At 42.9% G+C, this 21,021-nt stretch overlaps 1 protein-coding gene across 1 annotated transcript in view; it reads right to left on the bottom strand.

The window, feature by feature from the left end:
* Positions 1-1,108: 1,108 nt before the first annotated feature.
* The window catches only part of LOC145413442 (WD repeat-containing protein 17-like), a 163,212-nt gene continuing 143,299 nt past the window's right edge, over positions 1,109-21,021 (bottom strand). Inside the window, exons 24-25 of the mRNA XM_080283132.1 lie at positions 16,287-16,434; positions 1,109-1,228 (exon numbers count right to left, since the gene is read on the bottom strand). Of these exons, the coding sequence (XP_080139258.1) occupies positions 1,109-1,228; positions 16,287-16,434 (268 nt within the window). The remainder of the gene's footprint in view (positions 1,229-16,286; positions 16,435-21,021) is intronic.

Raw genomic sequence — 21,021 nt, 5'->3', positions numbered from 1 at the left:
AATAATAATAATAATAATAATAATAATAATAATAATAATCAGTAAAGTGTGCTCTGTGAGCCCATGACAAGTGAGCACGTGCCATGGTATTACAATTTCCCTCTGAAATAAAATTATAAGTGAAATCTCTGATATTCAGTTGTTAGAGTTGATGCCAAAAAACAGTGTTTTGACAAAAAATCTTTTAAAATTTGATTTCGTAATTGACATGTTCACCGACTAGAGCCAAACACTCTCTTGGAAAACTCGAGATTCCAAGGGGTTCCTACGCCTTTATGTGTGAGTTTTTTGTTGATAATTTAATAAATAAATGTATCACATGCAGAAAGAATTTCAACTCTACATTACATACAGTAGGAGTAAAGTTATTAGCTTCTGCTTAGTTTGACAGTTGGATCAGGCCGGGCTGGGCTGTACATTTCCAAACTTAACTGAAAGTAAACATCGCTCACTCACAATAATAATAATAATAATAATGACTCTGGTCTGAGCAAGTACTGCTGGTTAAAGATGGACTGAGAAACAACTGGGGGACACAGTATTTCGAGGAACAGTATATTGCAAAGAAATCCCCCAGATAAGAAGGCAACCTGCATGCCTACTGTACTTGTGTGCATCAGCTTGTTCAGCTGCTGATGGGTATCAAAGCAAGATAATTTCCTAAATGTTCTATCAAGTTCCCTAACCTTGAGGTTCTTTATCAGGATTTTGTCCCACAATTTCTTTGGTTTGTTTGCAGAAGGTTTCCATTCCATAACTATATGTGCTATGATTCACCTAACTGCTTTCACATGCATTTCTAACTGCCAACATTTCACTACTAGAGTGCACTGACATTATACTCTTCACACATGATGCATGCAGCTTCCTTTGTAAGAGGAGAGTCCCTTCGTTGTCCACACACATATTACAAAAGCAAATGAAGAGATGCACAGGGACATACTAGGATGGCATAAGAAAGAAGGGACCAGGTAGTACAAGCTACAAGGAAGCTGTAAATGCAGGAGAAATAATGAGGTGTGAATGGATAAGCTGAGGGAGAAAATGAGTAATGTAAAATAAAAACACAAAGAAAGTAGGCCTGCGAGATGAAGTTCTCAGTGTAGAACTAAAATGGATTGAGGCGGTGTCCAGTGCCAAGAGGAGAGTATGGGTGAACCTTGGCCCACATGAGGGCATCATTTTGTCCCATTACAGACTCCCCATTCTCCAGGAAGTAACTTGGTCCCTGCAAAGATACACACACAGTCACTATAACACACAAAAACACAATGCATGGCAGGTAAAATGTGATACAAAATCTGAAATGTAGTAGTTTCTGGTGTCATTCCTATTTTATTTCACATTCAGCTGAACCTTGTTTTGTGCAGTTAATGTATCAGTGAAAACTGCCATGTAAACTGAACTGTGCAAATTGTTCCATAAAAAAAAACTGTTATATGAGTATAGCTGATATAAGGATGAAAATCAAAAATTTTTCTATCTATCTATCTATTGCCAGACACCTCAATCCCGTTTGGGGTGGCCACAAACAAATCGCCTTCAAGTCACCCTGTCCCCCGCCATTTCACTCCCCTGCTCCCAACTCACACCCCCCTCTCTCATATACCTCTCCACCCCATCTCTCCATCTCATCCTCGGCCTCCCCCTCCCTCTTTCCCCCTCCACCTCACTCACATACACTCTCTTCGTCAGTCTTTGACCCTCCATCCTCTCCACATGGCCAAACCACCTCAGTGTGTTCCTCATAACGCTTCCTATCACATCCACATCAACACCACAACGCTCCTTTATATCCTCATTCGTCAGCCTGTCTCTCCATGTGACTCCACAGGCTCCTCTTAAATAACTCATTTCCACGGCTCTCACTCTTGACTTGTGTCCTTCCAACAACGTCCAAGCTTCACTTCCGTACGTTAGAGTTGGTATCACAATACTGTCATGCAGTAACTTTTTCACTTCCATGCTCACTTCCCTGTTTCTTATCACTGCTTTCAAAGAACCAGCAACCTTTCTTCCCTGCTGTACCCTTTCAAGCACTTCACCCTCCAAACCTCCATCCTTACTCATCACACTACCCAAGTACTTAAACGTACTCACATTTTCCAATTCCTCACCATCCAACCTCGCTGTACATTCATTGACTTCACCTCTCTCAAAGACCATCACTTTACTCTTCCCTACATTCACCTTTAGATTCCGTTTCTTACACACTCTCTCAAACTCATCCACCAAGCCTTGCAGCTCCCCTTCGTCTTCACTCAACAACACTGTATCATATGCAAACAACAGTACAGGGAGTTTCCAAAATTTTTCCAAAATCCCAATTTTGGGCTTCCTGATAAATGTACTTCCACCAAACACATTCATAAAAACACACTGATACTGTAGATAATGAAGTGACTGTTGTTTTGGGAAGAGGGTATCTGAGGCTAAAGGGTAAGAACATAGGCGCAGGACTAGAAAAATGTGTCTTTTCAGGCAACAGCTGATTTTTCAGGGCAGAACATTGTGTTGGTGTACTGAAAACTTTAAAAGGAATTATAGTTAAAGCTATTCAAATAATTGCATTATTAAAAAGATATTCTCCTTAATGTATGAGGTGGCCTGAAAGAACTGTTTTCAAATTGTTCTGATATATATTCATTCCTTACCATCAGTTTTCATGTGAACGCAAATCTGAACACAAGATTTCAAACCATATTAATTTCTTACACATAAATTACTTGGTATTCTTATACATACTCATTTATTCATGTACTATGCACATTTAGTAGTCCTTATCTGGACATCAAGGCAACTTCGAGCATTTCCAGGGCAACCCCTTCCCCCCCTTCCCCAGTGAAATGCCTTCCCATATGCTTATGGGTTAGAGGAAGGAGAATGAGCAGTGCTTCTAACCCCTCATGGGTTGAGGCTAGGCCTCGAAGTCTTCAATGTCACTCCCCCTGGATTTGTCATGGTTAGTTTTGTTTTACTGAGTCTGGTGGTGCGGATGTGCCATGGCAGTGAGACAGAGACGGTGGGACTGGAAGTGGAATCGTAAAAGTGGTGATGCAAGAGTGGTTGCAATGTTCTTTGATTTTCTTAACCAACACTGCTTTTAATTCTGCCGCTATATGGTCAATATCTGTACAAACAGCTTGGAGTCAGTTTATGTTGAGGGTTACATCCACCAATGCTTTCCTGAAGGGTCAGCCATCTCCAACACTCTGCTCAGTTACTGCTGTGTTAGTCTCTCCAATACCGTCTCTGATGCTGATTCTGCCTCCTTGTTTAACCTTAGTGAAAGGTATTTCTCCTCTTCCACCTCCTGTATAATTTTCCAGAATGACATCTTCTGACCACTGTCGAGTAGTCAAACAATGTCATCCCTCATGACGTCAGCAAAACCTTCCCTAGGTATTCCTTGTCCCATCTCTGCTGGTACCCTGACTGCACTGATGATGGGTGTTGTCAGGACAGTGGTGTAAACATGTGGTACTAAATACCACCATCCATGATGGATCACTTCCTTAACTGCACTCCCCCAGAAAAACACTGTTTATTACCACATTCTTCATGTTGTATGTGTCTTAGCATGATGATTCACCCCTTGCTCTGATGGTAGATCAACTTCTATGCTACACCAACCTTCTTTGTCCAACCCAGCCATCTCCATCCTCATGTCAGCAGCACTGCACACTGCCTTGTAAGCTCTCGCATAGTAAAGGTCTTTGAACACTGCAATGTTCTCCTAACTGAATGGCTGCTGCTAACTGGCTGAGTTCCATGGAAAAAAAAAAAAAAATCACTTACTGCTGGGTGACAGCCTCTGAGATTGGTGGGGTGCATAGGGCAGTTGTCTAGGGTTAAAATAACTTTTAAAATATGGTTGTTATCAACACAAAACTTTTCTACACTTTTCACAAAGATGTTATTGAATGCTTAAGCACAACTTTTGCACATGCCCACCCCTTAGAGCTCGCTATCTAGTGATCACCTCCAAGGAGCTGGATGGCTTGGAGGAGCTTATCTTTATTTTTCCTTACATTTCTGATTGTGGACTTGCTCACTGGCATAGGATTAGCTATTGCCACCACTCTAAACTAACCTCACACAACACGCATCTGATAGCATCAACTCTGCAAAACCCACATAATGTACTTTTTCTTACAACAACAGGTATTAGTAAAGCCTTTGATATCATCCCCCAATGCTAATTAATCAACAAAATCTACAGGACCTGAAGCAGTGGCGTTTTCGTTGTGGGTTCAACCCCCAGGGGCTGTCGAAGCAGAAGAGGAGGACAGCATGGGAGCCAAACCACTGCAACTCCCCCCCAGCCCCTCACGGAGCCCAAGAACCTGGAAGTGGCTTTGGTCGTCCGGGCAAGTACCACATCTCTCAACACAACACATACAATAACACTTTTTTCTACACCGAGAAATGACCCCCTGGCAGTCATTTTTTGAAGACTTCTTCTAGCCAGTGACACTGAGAGCAATCCAGGATCCATAAACAAATACATATGTCCAGCATGCTCAAAAGCTATCACTTCAAGGTGACACACAAAGGGTTCAGCTCAGTGCAATTCTTGCAAGAACTGGTCCCATTACACCTGCACAACACTTCATCCAGAGAACATTACACAGATACATGGACCTGCTCCTTATGCTCCTCCCCCCCACCCACTAACCCACCCCACCAGCCCCTCCCCTACTTCCTCCACACCTCCTCAGCCTCTGATCCTTCCCACACCATCCAAACCCCCAACCACTCCCTCCCAATCTAATTCACCCCAACCCTTATCTCTATCACAACCCTCTGATCCTTCCCACACCATCCAAACCCCCAACCACTCCCTCCCAATCTGATTCACCCCAACCCTTATCTCTATCACAACCTTCTCTTACCCCTTCCCCTCCACCCACACCCCCACCTCCCCCCTGTGCTGCTGCACCCAACACATATTGTACACGCAACATTAACATTCTTCAAATAAACATAGATGGCATCCATCCATCCATCCATCATCCAATCCTACATTGCCCCATGAGGAGCGTAGGAGCCCGGGGCGTAGGCAGTTGGTCCCGACATTTAGGATGAGAATGACCAGCCTCACTCATCCCTGAGTAGCAATACATGAGCAATCAACCCCAACCATCCCTTGGATATAAACCTTCACCAGCTCAATCTGACTAGAGCGCAATAATTACCCACTAAACCACCAGGCACCAAAATTTAGTTATATGAGGAGTCTCGTGGACAAGGGGCGAATGCGCCACCCCCATCAAAAATGAGTTATGCATGTTTTCCGATAGATGGAAGCACTGAAAATCTCGTGGTGAAGAGCGTTTTCCGATTCCGACCCATGTGGGTTCAGAATTCTAGGTTCAATCTCCCTTGTTTTGCACACGTGGAGGGGAGGAGGAGGAGGGTGGGGAGGGTCTGTGATTTCAGAGCTGTAGGGGTGAATGTCGGCACGCGCCCAGCCAATGGGCGAGCGGCTCCCTCTGTCAGAGTTAAAGGGCCGCCTCTCAGCCAATCAGACGCGCGCTAGCACCCCCGCTAGTCATCCCGCCAAGCACGTGAATGAAGCCTGGCTTTGTTTACACTCCGATGACGTCCTCAACTACTAACCATTAGGCCCCCCCCCCCTCTTCATCTTGGTGTGCTGTTGGAGTTGTAAATAGTTGGTGAGTATTATAACTTCATTATGTCAATCATTAACAATATAATGGTTATCATACACACAGTAAAACAACCTGTTGCCGATAAGGAGATGAAAATATTTTATTAATAATTATAGGAAAAATATTAATTATGGGAATTTTTGGCTGAAAATTTCACAGTATCTTAGTTTCATTTACATCTAATACAGGAATGAATTTCAAGTTGATTGAACAATAATTACTATATGCTGAAAAAACACCATCGCGTGTTTTACTGTGTGTGTGTGTGTGTGTGTGTGTGTGCGTGTGTGTGTGTGTGTTTTCATTTTTTCCTGCAGTATAAATTTGCCTCTTCCAGAGGATTCTAATGATATATAATAACATGCTATTCTATAATATTCTATGTCTGCCACCTATTCCTGAACTTTAAACGCTCATAACAAAAAAGAAAAAAAAATGGCGCATTCGCCCCTTGTCCACGAGACGCCTCATATGGTTACCACCCAGCACAGTAAATGGTTTCCTGGTGTACAGGAAACCATTTGGCTTGTCACTCAGTGTAGAGTCACCCACAGGCAGAAGGAAGAGGAAAGAATGAAGGAAAGACAGAAGTGGAGTGTAAAGGCACCTGTAGGCAGAAAGATGAGGAAAGAATGAAGGAAAGAAAGACAGAAGAGGTTGGAAGGAAAGAAGGATGGAGGAGAGGAAAGGGCAGACACCCGACAGCAGCACTACATCGAGTGAGTGGATGGTGAGCGCCCCCACCTACCACTAATTAAACACCAAAAAATAAGAACTCACACAATTCATCAAACATCAAAACATACACATTACCATCTTGCAAGAAACAAAACTACACAGAACACAAAAAACACCTACATTTCATAATTTCACCATCATTTGACAATACTGGGCCGATGGTGGTGGCGGTGGACTCATCACCCTGGTACACCAATCCATCAAATTTTCATATACTAGTGCACACACAAAATCACTTCTCCCCCCACATGACACTACAACAGAAATACAACCAATTAAAATAAGCACTGGTAACAAACCACATACTGTATAACAATCGCCAACACATACATTCCTCCCCAATTAGCTCCCACACTACCACACAATTACTCTCCTCAAATACACCACATCACTAACATACCCAACATCATCCTGGGTGGTGATTTCAATGCCAAGGTGTCAGCCTGGCATGTCAACAACCCTGATACGGACAGAGAGCTGGTACTAATCCCAAACAGATAATCTTTTCATCCTCAACATTCCCCATCAACATACCCATATCCCACATCAAGCCCTCTTCCTCCCAACATCCCAAGACATCACCTTTTGCTCCCCAAATCTCGCCCCCACAACATCCTGGAGAGTGGTCAAAACCCTTGGCTCTGACCACCTCCCAATCATCATCACTACCAAAACCAGAATCACCCCACCTGGCCACAGACACACATACACTAATTATAGGAGAGCCAACCTGGAGGCTTTCACAACTGAATCAGAACAACACTTTGAAACATTAAACAGTACATCCATTACATCCACTGCTGTGCACACTTTCAATACAATTACTCAAAATGCAGACAAAAGACACATCCCTAGAGGCAATAGAAAGAGAGATGACCCCAACTTCACACCAGAAATTCAGGGCCTCATCAGTCAATGCGACACACTACAACACTCCCCAATATCCCATACACAAGACACCATACAACAAATACAAGAACACAACACTCAAATAAACAATAAAATATCGGAACAGCAAACACTAAACTGTAATAATTATCTCCAAACACTTGATCACAAAACAAACACCAGCAAACTCTACAAAACACTAAAACAGCATCACACTCTCCAACAGCAACACTACACAAGCACATGCTGCCATCACAACAACAGACACCATACCCTCAAACAAACAACAAGCAAACACTCTCATCAATCACTTTTCACACGTCAGCCATCTAAACCACCATCACGACGACCGACGTGTCATTCGATGCAAGAGACATTTCCCAACAGAGCCAGACTTCGCACCTTTCACTTATAACCAGACAAAGCACATCATTAGCAACCTTAAGCACTCATCTGCCTGTGACCAGAGAACATAAGCAACATACACCTTAAACACTTTGGACCACAAGACATACAAGCACTCACCAACATATCAAACTACAGCTACAAACACAATACCCAACATCCGGAAGCATGGTAGTATCATCATTATTCCCAAACCCAACAAAAATCCCATGTTACCTTCCTCCCGTCACCCTATCACCCTCCTCTGCACCCCCTCCAAAATCATGGAACGACTGGCATTACAATTGGTTATGTCTCACATCCCCCTAGCCTCATCACAACATGGTTTTAGGCCACTACACTCCAAAAACACTCTTCTTACAGACCTTACACAGAGAGTTTTTGATGGCTTCAATTTAGCTGGGCCACCACACAGAACTTTCTTTGTCACACTAGACATTAGCAAAGCTTTTGATGCCATCCCCTGCCACAACCTCACAAACAAAATATTCAACATAAACATGCACAATAACACAAAAAGATGTCTGGCAAACTATTTGGCAGGCAGATGTGCACGTATAACATTTGATGGTCAGTCACTGAACATCAGAAACTTCACAAATGGTATCCCCCTAGGATCTGTTTTGTTCCTTACTTTCTTTAACCTATACAGGTATGACATACCCACACCTCACACATCACAATTACACATAGCTTCCTATGTGGATGACATAACACTGACATGTACACACCAAAATGTAAACACAGCTGCACACATCCTCCAACCTTATAACAACACACTACACAAATGGTTCACCACAAACAGATTCAAAACAGCCGTAGCCAAATCTACAGTGACCCTTCTCACAAACTAGACAGCAGAACAAAGTCACATTCCACATCTCACCATAAACAACACTCCCTTATCACACACACACACACACACACACACACAAAATCCTTGGTGTAACATACAATGCATTAATGTCATTTAAACAACATATCGCAAACATTAAAAATAAATTGCTGCCAAGACCCAGCTTCTTAAGGTCACTTGCCCATACAACTTTTGGACACAACAAAGAAACCACCACCACAGTATACAAACATATATATACATTCAGTGTTGAATTATGCAAGGCCTTCTTGGGCTTCTAACTTCACTAAAACACACTACAACATTCTACAGACCATACAGAACTTGGCCCTAAAAATAATCACAGGCTGCACGGCTACTACATCCACAGACCATCTACACCAAGAAACCAAAGTCCTCAAAATCAAGGATCATCTAGATATGACAAGCACAAAAATTCTTGCCGCAGCCTCCACAAACCCACACCATCCATTACACTACATGGCTGCACATCCACACACACCAAGGAACATTAAAAAAACACCCAGGACACGATATCATACACAAATATTGTCACCTCTCCCCTCTTCCACGCCTCAAACCAGCTTCCAGAAGCATATCCATGCTCAAATCACTCGCCGCTCCATTCAGTCACTTAAAGACAACACACAGCTGCATGCATGACCTCCTGATATCCACCCTTCTGAGTTCTATCTCCCTTGTGAGGACAGGGTCCACCTGGCCAGGCTGAGATGTGGGCATCATCCAGCTCTCTTGTGTTATCGGATAAGGCTGGATGACTCCGTTGCTGAAACCTGTCCAGGATGCAACACAGCACCCCATCCAATTAAGCACATTATGGAAGACTGCATTGCGCACAATCATCTGTGCCAACAACACAACATACACTTCTTGAGAGCTCTGTGGGAAAGCCCAGTCTTGGCCGTGGCCTTCCTTAGGGACTTAGGGCTGTTCGGCCAGACTGCCTAGGGAACAACTAATACTACTACTATCACAAAATGTACAGCACAGACATGGAGAATAACACCAAATGCAGGCTTGCTGATTACTTTTTGGGTAGATAAGCAGGCGCTATGCTGCAGGGTAAATCATCACGAATATAAGATTTTCCTAATGGAGTTCCACACAACTCTTGTTCTTTCACATACATTCTTCAGTCTAAACATGCATGACATTCTCATACCTTAGCTGCCCACAAATACTGCCTCATATGCAGATCACATTACCATAACATTCTCACACCTTATCACAGATACAGCCTGCACACCTCAACAAGACTATCTCAGCTCACTTCAAGCATGGATCAAGGAGGACAAGCTGCCAACTGCTTCACCCAAATCTATCATCACACTCATCATCATCAGCATGCATGAGTATGGGTACTTCCCTAACATCACACTTAATAATATACTGTACCTGTGTTGTGCCACACAGACCCTTCACTAAGATCCTAGGAGTGATGTACGATGATATACTCACTTCAAGGACCACATACAAGACATCAAGAGGTGGTGCACCCCACTCTCAATGCACTCACAGCACTTACAGGGACAGATCTTTTTTTTTTTTTTGAGGGGGGGGGGGGGGACTCTTCCTATATGCCTCTTCAACATGGACCCCAATCCTATCTAACATCCCCTGTAACACCTTGCAAACCATACACAACAATGCCCTATGCATTATCACTGACTGCACCAAAACCATTCCCACAGCTCGTTATGCTTTGAAACTAAAGTGCTCCCTGTTAAAAGCATCTTGATATGAGAGGCACACACTTCTAAATGGCTGCCTGTGCTAATGCACAACCCCTGTCAATATTTGATGAACCTCACAACACAACTAATCACCACACAAACATTACCATCCCCCCACCAGACATTCCAAAGCTGATGATACACCTTCATACAGGTGTATTTATTTCATGCACAGGCCAATATAAACCTCAATCAGGATAACGCACTGCAAGCCGCACTCCAGACACTAACCGATCAGAGATATCCTCAAATAGAGCTGATTGTGTATACCAAACCAGGCATAGATCAAGACATCACCCAACCCTCCTGAGTTACCAGCTTAGATTCAGGACAAGTGGACCCACAAATGACAAGTGTGCCACTTGTGGAACAGGCCCACACAACATAACACACATTATTCAGCACTACACAGCACATGCCACACTAAGGTACAGAGACAACATCAGCAGTATAAGGAATCTATGGGAGGACCCAACAGCAGCAGTTGCGTACCTCCATTAAATGGATCTGTTTGTCCACATGGACTGGGGTTAAACAAGAACCATCATTCATTCATTAGCAACAAGCCTTTGTAAAATTTCATGCTTCTTTTCCAAATTTAAGAGCAATCTTATAGCTTTAATACCAAACAATGGGGATATTTGGTCTTTGGCTGCCATGATTTCACTGGTATTAAGCTGCCTCACAAACATGGAGGGTTGTTTACATGGGATTTGACTGTGAGTGCAATGGTCGGACAGTGTGGGTGAATGATGCAGAGAATACTAGGTATAAATGCACAAAGACCATGACATCAGTGCTGCGTCACCATCACATCATCGCAAGGGTATTCTGAATTTCAGCAGGCAAACTGAATGTCGGTCAGCTATTTTGCCATACAAAATATGTTGGTCGTCATGCCAATCAGGCTTGGGTAGAGGCTGATAATGTCACATAAAACATGTCTTATGCAAAAAGAGGGCACACAAAATAAGGACAACAATTACGTTAAGACTATTTGCTTTAGGTAAAACCAAGGGCAGGATATGTCATGAATGGAAGTGGAATATACAGGAGAGATGCCTCAAAATGAAGAAGCTAAAAGGGCCCTGTATCTATTAAACACAAACGAGAAAAATTTAACAAGAACTGAGGTGTAACATGTATGAAGAGACAATGACTGGGAACCAATAAAAAAGTGTATATTTTTAAGGACAAAAAAGTACATGTTCTACCTCTGACAGAGTATAATACTATACCACGGTTTGCATGTAAAGCCATAAGCAGGAGTTTGCCAACAACCTCCTGTCAACATTGTGTCCTGCCTTCCTGATTTCTTATTCTTCCTAAAGACAGAGTGTATCCTCCCTTCTTATACATTTTTGTTGTGTGCTTCATATTGCTAGTTTCATTTTATTTCATTTATAAAGGCTCCAGGATGATTGCATAATTTGACCCTGGTCACCTAATGGAGCCTTTCCACACTGCTTGATCTCTGCCAGTCTCCCTCTTCAGTTGCTTATCCCTAAGGTCACTCTCTTTGACCTCATCCCACGTCTTTTTTGGTCTACCTCTCTCAACTCTACTCTCGACATTCACACCTCCCGCCTTCCACATCCATTTGTCATCTTCTGTTCTCTCAACATGCCCAAACCACCTCAATCTAGCCCTCCTCATCTCAGTACTAATACATTCAAGTTCCATCCTTCCTCTCAACTCTTCAGTTGTAGTTCTAGCCCCCCCCCTGGGTCTCTTATTCAAGGATGCACTACATATCGATCTAATTGTCATTTCTGTATGCATGAGCTTAGAAATATCCTCTTCCTTTACTGCCTAGGTCTCATTACCATACAGCAAAACATTTCTAATACACGCTGCATACAAGGAGCCTTTGCATGGAAGGAAAGCCCTCTCAATGTCAGGAGAGGCAACAACACCCTGAACTTCCGTCAACCACACCTTACCCTAGACACACAGCTAGCTCCAACCCCACTTCAAGTACATAACATGTTCCACAAATAGCAAAACTCCTCCATACATTCAAGAGACTCTCCAGCAAGATCAGTCATCTCTCACCTATCAATCTCTACACACTCTCCCCAGTACACCATACACATGACATCAGCATTAATTTGCAGCCTACCTCTAATACCACTACATCTCTTATGTACTCGCTTATCATGAATATTACACAAGATGGAGTTACTTCCCACACCCCTATGGCAAACTACACAAGGCCATACTCCCTCTGCTTTCACAGTACTGCTACCAGTCCTATATATCATTATTTTTGTTTCAGTAGCAATTCCTCTCAAACTCTTGTACCCCACTCCATCTCCGAACCCATTGCTATCACATAAAATAGTTCAGGTAAAATTTTCCACTGCCACAAGGGAAAACTTCTCCTAATGGCTGTACATAATTCAAAATAATTTCCTGTTATATTTCCTGATGGTTAATGCAACAATAAACCTAAATATATCCTATTTAAAGCTTGACAATGCCTTGCTATTTTCATTTTCTTTTATGAACAGATAGGATCTTTATGCTTATTTATGATACCTTTACTCCACTATTATACAAAACTGAACCCAATTCACACTATTTAAATTTTAAGACGACCATCAACAATGATTGTGTGTGCGTATGCACCAACGCAAGATTGTGCAAGCAGAGTGAAAGAAGAGTTTTGGGCAAATGCAGAAGCTTGCATGGAAAACTTTGAGGGGAATGAGAAAGTGTTTTTGACTGAAGATATGAATGGAGAAATAGGGAATGTGAAGGTGGATGGAGTGGTTGGTGAGTGGGGTGTGCCTGCACAAGTGGATGAGACTGGCTGTGCTCTGGTGAACATTTGTGCTGGGAGGGAGCTGGTGATGGTCAATACCCTTTTTAGGCCCAGAATGATCCACAGGTATATATGGCGAGTGATGAGAAGGGTGGGTGGTGAAATGAATGAATGGAAAGTACCGGGTAATGAAAGAATGTGTGTGTGTGGATGACTGAATGAGAAGGCAAGTAATGGATGCAAGAGCATACAGAGGCTGGGGGAGTGGACTTTCTGACCACCACTTAGTGGGGCTGAAAGTCAAAGTTCAAGTGCAGTGGAGGAATAGGGGGGAAGGACAGGAGGAAGTAATCCACACAAGAAGGGTAGAAAGGTTGCAAGAGGATGGGAAAAAAAAAAGGCAGAATATATGACAGAAGTGGAAGAGCGATTGGTGAAATATGATTTGGAGCAGATGGGGAGGTGGAAGGTGTGTGAAAGATTTTCACAGAAGAAATCTGTGCAGCATGTGAGGTAGTGTGTGGGATGAAGAGAAGAGAGAAGGGAGTGCAAGGAACAGCATGGTGGCATGATGAGGTAAGGCAAGCTGTGGCACAAAAGAAGAGTGCATATAGTGACTGGATGGGAAGCAGAGGCATGGAGGAAGTTGAAAGATGGAAGTGAGAGTTATATGTAGACAGGAAGAGAGTGGTGAAAATATTAGTAAGAGAGAGTAAGAAGAGAGTGGATGAGGAATTTGGAAGGAATTTGAGTATAAATTGGAAGGATGACAAGAAAATGTTCTGGAAGGAGGTAAAGAGAGCTGGACAGGATGATAAACAAGTTAGTAAGGGGGGTAAAGATAAAAATGGCAAACTGATTGTGGAGAAGGGAGAAAAAGTGAGCAGATGGAGAGAACACTTTAAAGAACTTTTAAACATCCAGAATGAAAGTAATGTGAAAATAAGAGGCTGGGGAATGGCTGGGAGAAGGAAGATGGTGAGAAGGAAGGAAGTGATCAGTAGGTTGGAAGTAAACTGTGGAAGCATGAAGAAAGTCAAAATGGGGAAAGCCCCAGGAATTGATGGAGTGTGTGGTGAAATGCTGAAGTGTGGGGGAGAGATAATAGTAGAATGGATATGGAAGATGTGCAGATTGGCCTGGGAGGAAGGTAGTCCCAGAGGATTGGAAATCAGGTATAATTACTCCCCTGTACAATGGAAAAAGGGAAAAAGAAGTGTGTGGTAATCATAAGGGCATCTGTATTCTTAATGTAATTGGCAAATCATATGGTAGGATACTTAATGACAGAGTCCGGGAAATAACAGAGGAATTAGTTGGAGAAGAACAGGGAGGTTTTAGGAAGGGAAGTGGATGTGTATATCAGATATTCATCCCTAGGTCTTTAGTGAAAAGGTTTCTAGAGAAGGGAAAGTTGTATGAGGACTTCATGAATTTGTTGAAAGCATATGACAGAGAGGATAGACAAGGAATGTGGAAAACATTACGAATATATGGAGTAGATGGGAAGTTGCTGAATGCCGTGAAGAGTATGTATGAGGGCGCTAAGGCTGTAGTTTGTGCAGATAGTGAACTAAGTGAATTTTTCTATTTGAATGTTGGATTGAAACAGGGCTGTGTCATGTCTCCATGGCTGTTCAGTCTGCATATGGATGGGGTTGTAAATGAGATACAAGGTACAGCAATGGATGTTGGAGTGACCCTAATGAGAGAGGGCAGTGTTTGGAAACTTCCTGTATTTTTGTTTGCAGATGATACTGTATTGTTAAATGACGAGGTAAGGGAACTGCAAGGTTTGTTATATTAGTTTGGGAGAGTGCGTAAGAAACAGAATCTAATGGCAAATGCATGGAAGAGTGATGTTACGGTCTTCAAGAGAATGTCACTGAATGTACAGTGAGGTTGGATGATGAGGAAATGGAAAATGTGAGTGCATTCAAGTACTTGGATGGTGTGATGAGTAAGGATGGAAGTCTGGAGGATGAAGTGCTTGAAAGGGTACAACAAGGAAGAAAGGTTGTTGGTTCTTTGAAAGCAGAGATAAGAAATAGTGAAGTGAGCATGGAAGTAAAAAGAAACACTGCATGATAGTACTGTGATACCAACTCTAATATATGGTAGTGAGGCTTGGACCTTGTTGGCAGGACACAAGTCAAGAGTGAGAGCAGTGGAAATGAGTCATTTGAAAGGAGCATGTGGAGTTGCATGGGGAGAGACTGGCAAATGAGGAAGTGAAGATGCATTAAGGTGTGGATGTGGATGTGATAGAAAGCGTTAGAAGAAATACACTGAGGTGATCTGACCATGTGGAGAGGATGGAAAGTGAGAGACTAATGAGAAGAGTGTATGTGAGTGAGGTGGAGGGGGGGGGAGAGAGAGGAGGAGGCGGATGAGATGGAGGGATGGAGTGGAGAGGTATATGAGAGAGGGGTGCGTGAGCTGGGGGGATGGCAGCAATATGGCGGAAGACTGGGTGACATGGAGGTGAATTATCTGTGCCACCCCTTACAGGAGTAACCCCTTACCCGAAGGGATGGCTGGACCGTATCGTGCCCCTCCCACAGGGATAGCAGGAAATCTAGACAATACACGATAAATTAGCTACTTTCAGGTCATGGAAGTATCACTTAGCCTTTTCCCTTTTCTTTTGTATATTTTTTAGTACGAGAATAGGTCATAAGGGACATTTCAGTGCGTAATGAACAGGGAAAATTAGCAACCAAGTGCATGTGGGGTGTTGCCAGGTGATAAATTGGCTACTTCATGACCAATGGCAGTATCAATTAGCCTTTTCCCTTTTTTTTATATATTTTTTAGTATGACGGTAGGGCATAGGGCATATTTCAATGGAAAAAGTGAATGGAAAAAACTGGCCAGGAGTTGCATTGCGCGGCCAGGCTGCAGCTAGGCGGGGATGGGGGTAAGGGAGGGGAGGCAAACACAGAAAAATGGTTAAATTGGTAACACTGGATGCGAGTACTAATGGTATTAGCAACACTGCCTATAGCTACACACTGGCAGTACTGATACATGATAGTTACAAGACCGCACTTGAAAGCCCGGGTGATTAAAAAAATCCCTGGATCACAGAAGTGATGCCCCGTGGTATGGTACTTATGTAACGAGCGTCACGGTAGTGATGACCCACAGGTATGGGGTAAGGCATCTGGTAACAGACAAGTAGATCATCTTCACAAACCTACCTTGATAATCTTATTTGTGATACAGCATGTCTGTGAATCAGAATGACGAGGAAGATGTGAGCCACTGACACATGTAACCCCCCTGTCACACCATGCCCATGCTGATGCATGCGAGGTTACACCCCAGTCAGTTTCACCACGCTCCCACCTGAAAAATGGTAGAAAGGATAAAAATATGGTCGAGGAACAGCTTTGTTCTTCTAACATAAGATTTAAACTGCATACTCAAACCCTATGGAGAATATACATAAATATACTGGCCTCATCAGACTTAGTGCCTGATCTGGTGGAAACAAGAACAAAATAAAATGAACATCACAATGATTCAAAGAGCTGAGACTAGGAAGTGACAATGTCCCATGGGGCTATATACAGTATGGAGGTTGAAGGTTACTGGCAACAAAGTCACTTTGCTTTTTTCTAGCTTCCTGGAGTCAGTATCCCTCCTTGCCTATGCCTTTCAAGGTGAGAGATATGTTCCCAAGCCTCCACTTAGCCAAGATGGTTGGCTTTAAACTCTTTAAATCCAGTGATATATTTCACTGACAGTCTTGCAATCTGCAGGCCATTTCAATGCTTTTAGGAGATATCTTGTAGTAAAGGGATAAATAATTTTTTTCTAACCTCTCTAGGTTAAAACATTTCTCTAAAGCAGACTAAAGCAGTATGAAAATAACACAAATAAATTAAATATATATCATCACACTGTAGGGATTTCGTAAGATGGACTCGCTTTCTGTGGCTGCTTCCAGGGGGTGACTGGAGATAAAGATGTGGGTTCCTGACTCACTAAAAACCTGGTATGAGATACACGAATAAACTTACAATCAACTCCCATTCGTAACTTCATTTTTTTTTTTTTTTTTTGAAGAAGGACAATGAGCGTAAAAACTTAACAGTATTTAATTTCTTCTGGTAAGATAAATCCTGGTAATGAGATATACACAGTAGTCCCTCATCTATCTGGATGCTCAGTATCCGGATGTGTTCATTATCCAGATGTTGGACCTTGGCTGTATTAAACCATTGTCTGCATATACAGTACATCCCCACAGTACGCGAGTTCTGAGTACACGATCCCCCTTGTATGCAAGGACCTATCTTTTTTTTTTTTTTTAAGTGTATTTTTTATTAGTACGCGAACTGAACTCCTTGCAAGCGAGACAGGCAGCGAAGAGTGGCCCAAATCCGGGGTTACCCTGAGTATGCAACATTGCCCCCCCTAAGCAGCGATAACAGGTAAAGGTGTATCTATCTATCTATCTATTGCCAGACACCATAAGCCCGTAAGGGATGGCCATTTGACTTTGAGTTATTCGTTTTACGGGGAGAGGCACTAACCCTCCACCAACCCACCTGCTGACACGTAGGGCAAGTATGGGTTACCACCCAGCGTTGTAAATAGTTTCTTGGCTTATAGGAAACCATTTGGCTTGTCACTCAATGTAAAGCTACCTGTGAAGGAAAGAAGAGCAATAAGAAGTGACAGGAAAGACGGGAGATATAGGAAGAGAGGAGGGCAGGCACAGAAAAAGAATGATAAAGGCTAAGGAAGAAGTAGGCAGCACTACATCAAGTGAGTGGATGATGGTCGCCACCACCTACCACCAATGATTTACCTTGTAAACCCATAATCTTGTAGGTTTACTTTATCTTAGGTAAAATGTCTTAGATAGTTTCCTTGTATAGTACAATACTTAGGTCTGAAAGGCGTCTCAAGGGTTGCCCATGAAGGGGGGTGCCGCCCATTGGTAATTTTTCTCATAAGTTTACCGTATGTATTCACAGTACGCAAATTCCTAGTATGCGACGTCCACTGCCGCCCATGTAGGCGTGTACTAGGGGGATGTACTGTACTTGCTATTATCTGGACATAAAAGTCCCTGAGAACTTTGGCTGGCCAGCCGACATGTTCAAACATTTGGTATCGTGGCCGCTGGGCTCGAGCCATGAGCGGGAAGTAGTCCGAAACCCACAACCAGAGCTAAAATGTCTGTCTGCTCCTAGACTGAATGGTCAAAGCCACATGCTCGTCCGATCACTCCCAACAAACCTCCAGCACCTGAGTAATACAACTGTAACCCACAAGCAGTGCCAAAACGTCCGTATGCATCCCCACCAAATGTCCAATGTCACGCGGCCACCGGGTTAAGTCTTTCCCAACCTCAGCCACCATCGAACACAGACCACAAGCCATGTGTACATGTTTGGTGAGAGCAGCCGTCCGCCTCTCTACCGAACATCGAAAGTCCCCCGGTCACCATGAGTTGCGTTTCCACATGGCCACTCGGCGTCTAACAGACTGTAAGGTACGAGTAAATGTATGGTAAAATCACCCGTCTGCCTACTGACAGAAGGGGGAGAATCCTGCCCACAGCCTCGCTTCTCCCCCCCTCCCATCCTTTCTTCATACCCTCCCAGCTCCCCCCTCACTCTCTCAGTCCCTACCCTCCTCTGTGATGATAACACTGACTCATGAGTTTTGAAAGTTTTTTACAACTTATTTGACTACCATTGGTAGTATCAAAATTTCGCAAAATCCATAAGAACGCTCATGAAACTCTGCGTCTAGACATATGCTTATCTCTTGGAAGGTGCTGGCAAAATTTTGCACTAGGATGGGGGAAAGTTATTTGATGGTAAGTTTTACTCCTGAACACTTTATTCTCATTGCATTTCTGTATTTTTACTTATCAGTTTTATGTGTTTTTATTAGCTTATCTTACAGTATAAACACCAGGAAAGATGATGGTATACCATTTATATCAATATAACCAATTTCTGGTGGCATATTGGCTGTGGAATTTTTTTTGAGCCCCAGGAGCAATCACTCGTCACAAATAACTGATTTTCAAACCATCTTCAGTTTTTTTTGTGGATTTTTGTTGGTTATGCATTGTTTTCTTGATGTTTAGCATTAATATGGATAATCCTATATGACTTTTGATGTCTCAATATGACAGAATGACTGGAAAACAGTGCCAAAATTAGGAGGGGTAATGTACATACAGTACTGTATGGGTCGGGTGTTTTTTGGTTTTCCATGTTTTTTTCATGGCTTTCTTGGTGTTTGGCATTACTCTGGATATTCCTATGTGTGTTCTGATGTCTAAATATGGCAGACTGACCTGAAATCAGTGCCAAAATTAGAAGGGGTTCTGTACATTCAGTAGTGTATAGGTAGGGTGTTTTTTGGGTTTCAGTGTTTTTTTTTATTTTTTTCATTTGTTGTTGTTGTTGAATATTATATTTGATAATCCTATGTATGATTTGATGTCAAAATATGGGTGAATGATCAGAAAACACTGCCAAAATAAGAAGGGGTACTGTACATACAGTAGTGTACAGGTAGGGTGATTTTTGTTTTCAGTGGTTTTTCTTCTGCAAGGTTTTCTTGGTGTTCATCATTACTTTGATGTCTAAATATGCCTGAATGACCAGAACACACTGCCAAATTAGGCATTGGTACTGTACAAATAGGTTAGGTATAAGTTGCAGGTTGAGTTTAGGTAGGGTCTGGGTATGGTACGGGAATATTGTTCATTATCAGGATGTTGCCACTACCTGGACATGCCTTTGGTTCTATTATGTTCAGATAAATGAGGGATTACTGTATATCTATCAATCTATTAATCATCATCATCAGCTAATCCTGTGTTGCCCCATGAGAGGCATAGGAGCCCGGGGCTAGGCAAGTTGGTCCCTACATTTAACCTGCTGCGTCCCGGCAGATTTTTCACCAATGACCCCCCCAATCCTGGCAGATTTTTGATTTTTTTCTTTCTTTGCTAAAACCTCCACTTTTTATGAGAAACACTGAAAATTCAGAGAGAAAGTGCCCACCTGTGCTTAGAAATGCCCAGTGCAGGATCGAGCCTGGCTCCAGAGAAGACGTTTTCTATGGGAGGGGTAACTATTCCAAACTACTCACAATAGGTAGATATTTATTTATTTGGTATGAATTTACATGCAGTAAAAGAGTATATTGGTTTTCACACAATAATACAGGCGATATAAGCATTGTTTCACTCACCAAACACATCAACATACCGCACCTTCCTTGGTGACATTACCTCCTCATCACTTCTGATTGTTTCTTCCTCTGTCACCACGTAAACTTTGTCCTCCACATTGTCATCGATTGGGGAATCACTCTCGCCTTGAATTTTGTACCATGGCGCAACATGTCTCTACTGGCCAGGTCACTGGTAACAGGTGAGTTGCCGAGACAATAGCATGGGTGGGGGAAGGTCACACGGGGTAAAGCATTGTCCCCGCCTGGCCTCAGGTAGAGGAAGTTGTCCCGTGTATATATACCAAAAATCGCATATAACTTGAAAAATGCGCAAATGACGGACCTTGCAACTGCAGGGCGTTTATAAATGTCAACGGGAGTCACAGTAACAAAACATTCGGGAGCATATGTACGTCAATGGGACGGGGCGAGTTAAGATAAGAGTGACCAGCCTCACTCATCCCTGAGTGGCATAATGTGGGCAATAAACCCCAAACACCCCTTGGATATAAACCTACACAGACTCAATCCAATTGGGGTGCCTATATTGCCCACTAAACCACCAAGCACCATAATTTGGTTACATGGTTACCACCCAGCATAGTAAATGGTTTCCTGGCGTGCAGGAAACCATTTGGCTTGTCACTCAGTGTAGAGTCACCCAGAGCAGGAGGAAGAAGAAAGAATGAAGGAAAGAAAGACAGAAGAGGGAGTGTAAGG

Source organism: Coenobita brevimanus, chromosome 96 (genome assembly GCF_032717465.1).
Source record: "Coenobita brevimanus isolate Jiangsu-jjx chromosome 96, ASM3271746v2, whole genome shotgun sequence".
Taxonomy (NCBI): Eukaryota; Metazoa; Arthropoda; class Malacostraca; order Decapoda; family Coenobitidae; genus Coenobita; species Coenobita brevimanus.
This window is presented reverse-complemented; position numbering and strand designations above follow the sequence as displayed.